General features: G+C 36.6%; 1 protein-coding gene across 1 annotated transcript; it reads right to left on the reverse strand.

Moving 5' to 3' along the window:
• Positions 1-5,923: 5,923 nt before the first annotated feature.
• LOC123808692 (olfactory receptor 4F3/4F16/4F29) lies at positions 5,924-6,862 on the reverse strand. The gene has a single exon (XM_045823490.1). The coding sequence runs from the start codon at positions 6,860-6,862 to the stop codon at positions 5,924-5,926; it is 939 nt and encodes a 312-aa protein (XP_045679446.1).
• Positions 6,863-7,929: the final 1,067 nt, after the last annotated feature.

Below are 7,929 nucleotides of genomic sequence, written 5' to 3' on the forward strand. Positions count from 1 at the left end.
GAGTTTTATACTTTTATATTTTTCATTCAATCAATCAGTATCTTCTCATTTCAATTTGAAAAACTTTCTTTAGCATTTATTATAAGGCAGGACTAGGGGTGATGAACTCCCTCAGTTTTTGTTTGTCTGGGGAAAGCTTTATCTCTCCTTTATTTTTGGAGGACAGCTTGCCATGTATAGCATTTTTCTTTGGCAGTTTTTCTCTTTAAGCCTTAAAATATATAATCTAATCCCACTTCTTCATGGCACTGCAAGCTTTCTGCTGAAAAATCCACTGACAGTTCTGGGAACTCCCTTGTATAAGAATAGTCATTTTTCTCTTGCTGCATTCAAAATTTTCTCTTTGTCTTTCCTATTTGACATTTGAAATTTGCTATTATAATGTGGCCCACTGTAAATCCCTTTCATTTAAACTTGTTAGGAGTCCTGTGTCCTCATGATTCTGGACATTGATTTTCTTCCTGAGACATTTTCAGCTACCATTTCTTAAAATAGACTTTATGCTCCCTCCTCTTTCTCTCTCTTTCCCTTTCTCTCTCCCTTTCTCTCTCCCTTTCTCTCTCTCTCTCTCTCTCTCTCTCTCTCTCTCTCTCTCTCTCTCTCTCTCTCTCATCTGTTTCTGGATCTACCATGACATATATTTTCATTTTCTTGGTGGAGTCTGACAGTCCCTTAGGCTTTGTCCACTCTTACCATTCATTTATCTTTCTGCTCCTCTTACTAGTCAGTATAAATTCAAATGACATGTCTTCCGGTTCATTGATTATCTCTTCTCCTTGATCAATTCTGCTTTTGAACCCCCTCTGGTGAACTTTTCAGTTCCATTATTGTGTTATTCAACTCCAGTATTTCTGTTTGAGTCTTTTTTCTACCATATCTATCTGTTTGTTAATATTCTCATTTTGTTCAAATATTGCTTTCCTGATTTCACTTAGTTGCCTCTAATGTTCTCTTGTAACTCAATGAGCTTTCTAAAGATGATTATTTTGAATTCTTCGTCAGGCAATACACAGATCTCCATATCTTTAGTATTGGTTACTGAAGAATTCTTTTCCTCTTTGAGTTGTGACATGTTTCATGATTCTTTATGTTCCTTGTAGGTTTGCTTTTTTGTCAATGCATTACAGCTTCCTCTCCTAGTCTTCATGAGCTACTTTTCACTGGGAGAGACCTTCACAAGTCAACAGAGCTAAATATGAATCAAGATCCTTCAGACTCTATTCTCTAAAGACATGGCCCCCTTAACTTCCTTCCTGGCTTCTTGAAGGAAAGATTTGGTTCTGTTCTTTTTCCAACTCTCGCAGAATAGTGCCACCCATAAGAAAACAGCCATTCCTTTTCATTGTTGCTAGCTAATGAGAAGACTTGGATTTTCCAGTTTTTTAGCACTCAGTAGAAGCAAGAACTTGGCTCCACAGAAGTAACTCTGAATTTCTGAGGATTAGACCCTCTTTATCCAGGAAACAAACTTCAGTTCTATGCTTATTCCCACTATCACAGAGCAATATCAGCTGTAAATTTTTGCCCCGCTCCTTTTCTGATGCTCTGAACTGTCCCAGGAAACCAGTCTCTGCAAATTGTTCAGCAGTAAATATGAGGTGCAATAGGAATCTGTTATCTTATGGATTACTAGACAACTCTCCATAAATTTAAAGCTATTCAAATCATACAAAGTAGGTTATGGGCTACAATAAAAATAAATTAGAATCATTAACAGGATGATATCTTGAAATTTTTCAAAGAAATTATAAATTATGTGTTCAAAAATTAAAAGAAAAATAAGAACATATATTGAACTGAATGAGAAGAAAACAAGATATATGAAAATTTGTATTTCAGTTAAAGGAGTGTTTAAGGGAAATTAATACAACTAAATGCTTGTGTTAAAATACAAGGGTCCTAAATAATGATGATTTCTTGTTAAAGAAACTAGAAAAGGGCAAATTAAAAATGAAGAAAAATGTAAATATAAATGTAAAAGCAGAAATTAAATTAAAGAATGAAATTGAGAAAAATAAATGAAATGAAAACTTGGTTCCCTGACAAAATCAAGAAGTTGAAATTTTCTAGCCAATATGATAAGATAAGAAAGAAAAAGTACACAAACTACCAAAATTCAGAATGACACAGAGGGGAATACTGCACATCTTACAGATACTTAAAAAGATGATAAGGGAATATTGGAAACAACTTATTCCAATAAATTTGAGAATATAGATCAATGTACAAATTGCTTGGGATATAAAAACTACCAAGAATTGAATTTATACTTGAAAATTTTCCCACAGAAAAACTGCAGACCTAGAAGACTTCAATGGTCAATTTTACCTAACATTTTAAAAAGAAATCATATAAATTCTATAAAATTCTTTCAGCAAATTTGAAAAGAGGAGATACATTTTAAAACTCAAGGCAACAAAAGAATGAACAAGAAACACAAATAAAAAATACTCATAGACAAAAGGAAAGGGGATGGGAAGGTAGTAAAGGTGAAGGGGGTCAAATATATGGTGATGGAAGATGACTTGACATTGGATGGTGGGCACACAATGCAGTATACAGATCATGTGTTAGAAATGTATTTTCAGCCATAAAAAAAAGACAGAAATCTTACATTTTGAAACAGTATGGATGGACCTGGAAAACATTATGCTAAATGAAATAAGCAAGCCTGAGAAAGACAAGTACCACATGACTTAATTCATATGTAGATTCTAATGAACAAAATGAACTAACAATCAAAATAGAAACAGTCTCCCAGATAGAGAGCAGCCTGAGAGCTGTCAGGGGCAGGGGCGGGTATCTATGTGGGTGCAGGTATTGAGCAAAAATGAAAAGAAAGGTAAACACCTGGGGACACAGACAATACTGCAGTGATGACCAAGGGGAGGAGGGAGGAGAATGGGAGAAGGGCAGAGTGGAGATAACTGGTGATGGACAGAGACTTGCCTTGGGGTACTTAACACACAATACCATGCACAAATGATATAATCTTATTAACCAATGTCACCCTGATAAATTTAATTTTTAAAAAACATCCACATTACCCTGATACTAAACCAGAAATGGCATTTTACAAAATCCAACATTCATTCCTGATTTTAAAACATTCAACAGGACTTCTGGTCAAGATGGAGGCAAAGGTATGCATGCTTTGCCTTCTTCCTCAACTAGAGAAAAAAATCACAACTAAACTACAAAACAAATATCACCCAGATTTTCAGAAAATCAAGCTATATGGAATTAAGACAACCAGAGATTTTAAAAAGACACATTCATCTAGATGGATAGAAGGGGTGAAGATGTGCAGCTGTTGGAGTGGCTCAGACAGGTGGAGAGACACAGAGACACAAGGAAGTGTGGAATGGTACAGAGAGGTGAGATTATGTGGAATGGGCAGTCCCACATCCACATGTAGTAGATAAAAATCAGGAGGAGTACCTTCAGAGTGAGGGATTCCAGCCCCAAATCAGACCACCTAGCCAAAGGTTCTAGCACCAGGAATATAAGGTCCCATAACTTCTAGTTCTAAAATCCAGTGAACATTGAGGTAGTGAAAGAAACTGTAGGATTCTCAAGAGATGCTTCTTAAAGGGCCTGCAATGAACTTAGGACTCACTCAGACCCACCCCTCTGGGATTCAGCAACAGAACAACTACTGGAAGAGCACCAGTGGCATATGGGGAGAAAGTGAAGAGACAGGCAAAAGGGCAAGTGCCAGGAGACAGCTGCCTCCTAGGTACAACTCCGCAGGCCAGAGAGTAGCACTGTCATCTCTGTGAACCCTCTCTCATGTAGAGCAACACAGTGGTGGCATGGGTTGTGCTGCCCCAGTGATTATCTAAGGATCTACCCCACACATTTTACAGATGCACTTTTCTACAATAAATCATGCTGCTAAGAGAGTCAAAGCAGCCATACCCCATACACAGAAACAAAAACAGTGAGGCTGCCAAAATAAAGGCACAAATATGGCCCAAATGAAAGAACAGAACAAAGCCCCAGAAAGAGAACTAACCAGAATGGAGATAAGCAACCTCTCAGTTGCTTAACCTCTCCTCACAGTTGAAAACACTGGTTATCAGGATGCTCCAGGAATTCATAGGTACTGTAATAGGATAAAAAGATCCACCCAGAAAAGAAGGTTACATTAAGTGAAATAAAGAAAAGTCTACAGAGAACCAAGAGTGGATGGAATGGAGCTGAGATTCAAATCAATGATTTGGAACACAAGGAAGAAAAAAAGCATTCAATCAGAACAGTGAGAAGAAAAAATAACTCAAAATTGAGGATAGGCTAAGGAGCCCCTAGGACACCTTTAAATGTACCAACATCCAAATCATAATGGTGCTACAATGAGAACAGGAAAAGAAAGAAATTGAACTCTTATTTGAAAAAGTAATGAATGAAAATTCCCTAATTTGGTGAAGGAAATAGACATACAATTCCAGGAAGTTCAGAGAGTCCCAAGCAAAATGGACCCAAACAGGACCACACCAACACACATCATGATTAAAATGCCAAAAGTTAAAGATGAAGAAGTAATCTTCAAAACAGCTAGAGAAAAGCAGATAGTTACCTACAAAGGAGTCCCCATAAGACTGTCAGCTGATTTCCCAACAGAAACTTTGCAGGCTAGAAACTGGCAAGAAGTATTCAAAGTGAGGAAAAGCAAGGATCTACAACCTAGATTCCTCTATCCAACAAAGCTAACATTTAGAATTGAAGGGCAGATAAAGTGCTTCCCAGACAAGGTAAACCTAAAGGACTTCATCATCACCAAGCAATTGTTATACGAAATGCTAAAAGGAATTATATAAGAAAAAGAAGAAGATCAAAATGATGAACATTAAAAGGGCAATAAATTCACAACTCTCAATAATGGAATCTAAATAACAAACTAAGCAAACAAGCAGAAGTGGAATAGAATCATAGATATTTAGATCATTTAGAAGATTATCAGTTGGGTGGGTGAAAGAGGAAAATAGGGGCTAAGGTGCAGGGATTAAAAAGTACAAATTGATAGATGAAAAAAAAGATAGGGGGATGAGACAGCATAGGAACTGAAATAGCCAAAGATCTTATATGCATGACTCATGGACATGAACTAAGGGAGAGAATTGTTGGAGGGAATGGGGTTACTTGGTGGAGTGGGGCCAAGAGGAAAAACTGGGAAAGCTATAATAGAATAATCAGTGAAATATATATTTTTTAAATTCAGCAAACTGAATAAATAGGAACTTTTTCACCTTGATAATAGGCACCTATGAAAAACCTATATACTTAATGATAAAAGATTGAATGCTTTTCTCATAGGAATAAGAATAAGTCAAGGATGTTCACTCTAACCACTTCTATTCAGCAACATAACATTTCATCTAGCAATTGCAATACAGCAACAAAAAACAATAAACTAATCCATACTAGAAAAAAAACATTAAAATGTCTTTATTCAGTGACAACATGATCACATGTGAAGAAAATCTTACTTAAACTATAAAAAAACTAGTAGAAGTAAGAGGTTTTACAAGGCTTCATGATATAATGTCAAAAACAAAACATTCTATTGTATTTATGTATACTAGCCATTATTAATTATAAATTAAACAAACTATACTATGTAAAACAGTATCAAAAATTTAAATACTTAAGAATAAGTCTCAAAAAAGATATGTAAGACCTATTCACTGAAAACTACATAACATATCTGAAAAAATTTTAGTTGGACTTACATAGATAGACATACTGTTTTCATGATTCACTCTTTCCATGGAATAAATACATTCATCAGTTAAAAATTCTGTTAAAGATTTGATAACATACAAATCAATATGTGATGCCTCAAACTTCCTGAGTCAAAAATATCAAAGACAGAAAACAAGGGCCACACCATCATTGGTGAAAAGGCCTTTAACCTTATCACTTAAGAGACCTTTCTGTAAATAAGGAAGTGTTTCCATACTCTCTTCATTGCTGCCTTCATCTCTTTATTCCTAAATGTATAGATGACTGGATTTAAAAAAGGAGTGAGTACAGCATCAGACAGTGCAAGAAACTTGTCCATCTGTGAATTGGGGTGTGGCCATGTATACACAAACAAGGTTGGAATAAAGAACAAAAGGACCACAGTGATGTGAGCTGACAGAGTGGAGAGAGCCTTGGATGAACCACCTGAGGAGTGTTTCCAAACAGTAAACATGATGTAGACATAGGAGATGAGGAGTATTAAGAAGGAACCAACACAGATAAACCCACTATTGGCAGTGACCATGAACTGCAATCTGTAGGTATCTGTACAGGCCAGCCTGAGGAGCCGAGGAAGGTCACAGTAAAAGCTATCCAATACATTAGGACCACAGAAGGGCAAATTAACAACAAATGCTAATTGGAACACTGAGTGAGTGATGCCAAGGGCCCAAGCAGCAGCTGTAAACAAAATGCACACTCTCTGACTCATGATGGTCAGGTAGTGGAGAGGCTTGCATATGGCCACATATCTGTCAAAGGCCATGGCCATGAGCAGCACCATCTCTACCCCACCAACAACGTGAATGAAGAAGATCTGAGCAATGCAGCCTCCAAAAGAGATGACTTTATGCTCTCTGTAAAGGTCATAAATCATCTTTGGTGAGGCAATAGAGCAGGCTCCTAAGTCAATGAAAGAGAGGTTGGCTAAGAAAAAGTACATGGGGGAGTGTAAGTGAGCATCAATGGTCACAGAAAACACAATGAGGATGTTTCCAGTCATGCTTGCCACATAGAGTACAGAGGAAAACACCAGGAGGACAAGCTGGATCTCCCATGAATGGGTGAGTCCCAAAAGCACAAACTCAGACACAACTGAGTGATTCCCTCCATCCATTGATCCACCCAGCTGAGCTGTGGCTGTAATTATGAGAACTAAGAAAATGAAGAGGAAATTGTGATTACAGAGATGACAAGACATCAAATAATTCCAATGTTCTCATTACAAATAAAAAGTATAGTTATACAGTTCCCTAAATATACAAAAACAAAACACAAAATCAACATAATATTACAACATATGAACTGTAACATATTTTAAACCTATCACCAAAACTCTCTCTGCAATATTCAGTTCTCAAATTAACAGAAAAGCAACAGTAAAAGATACATGAATGTTCATGATATTCATCACCTGTTTAAATCACTTCTAATATTGACTATTCCTCATTTCCAACAGATTCCATCTTGCTTTTATGTATATTCTCAAAATCCTTTTCTTTTTCCATTTTGCTGTCACAACTCACAGAAGGCAGCAATAAGAGGAAAATATGATGAACTGATGGGCTATAACACCTGGAGTGAAAAGTTCTTGACATGAGTTGAGATTGAATTAGGACAGGCTGAAGCTTGAAATTGAACAAAGACACTGGCATAGGTGACATTGAAGAGCCCCTAAATATAGTAGAACAATGGAATTATGTAGACTCTAATAAAAAATCAAACCAGCACTATTTTCCATCACACTCTATCATGTCCACTTCTCACCTGGGGGCCTCTAATTCCCACAGTTTTTCATAACTACAAAGCCATAAGCTGGCCTAAACCCTCTACAAGAATTTCATAAGGAATCTGTGCCACCTAGTGATATAAGTTTCTCTCCAGGCCTAATAAATATGTATTTGGAAGATTTCATCAGAATTTAGCTAAGGCACATGCCTAACATAACCACTAAAAATATGAAGTTGCTTTTCAAACCTATTTTTTTCAGTTCATATACATGAAGGTATTAAGGACCAGCACTTGGAACACTTGAGATATTAAATGTTATTCACCAGTATCTCAGCCTACCTTTGGTGACATCTTTTATGTCCACTGCCATCCCCCTACCCATTAAAGTACTGAGTGCTGCCAGCATAGTCACCCGTTCTAAAATTTCATTTTACCCTGCATTCTTTGAAATAC

The sequence above is a fragment of the Phyllostomus hastatus genome, unplaced genomic scaffold (assembly GCF_019186645.2).
Source record: "Phyllostomus hastatus isolate PE091 unplaced genomic scaffold, TTU_PhHast_1.1 phas_scaffold_501, whole genome shotgun sequence".
Lineage (NCBI taxonomy): Eukaryota > Metazoa > Chordata > Mammalia > Chiroptera > Phyllostomidae > Phyllostomus > Phyllostomus hastatus.

Coding starts and splice junctions, on each gene's coding strand:
- LOC123808692 (XM_045823490.1), bottom strand. CDS start 6,862: ATGGATGGAGGGAATCACTCAGTTGTGTCTGAGTTTGTGCTTTTGGGA.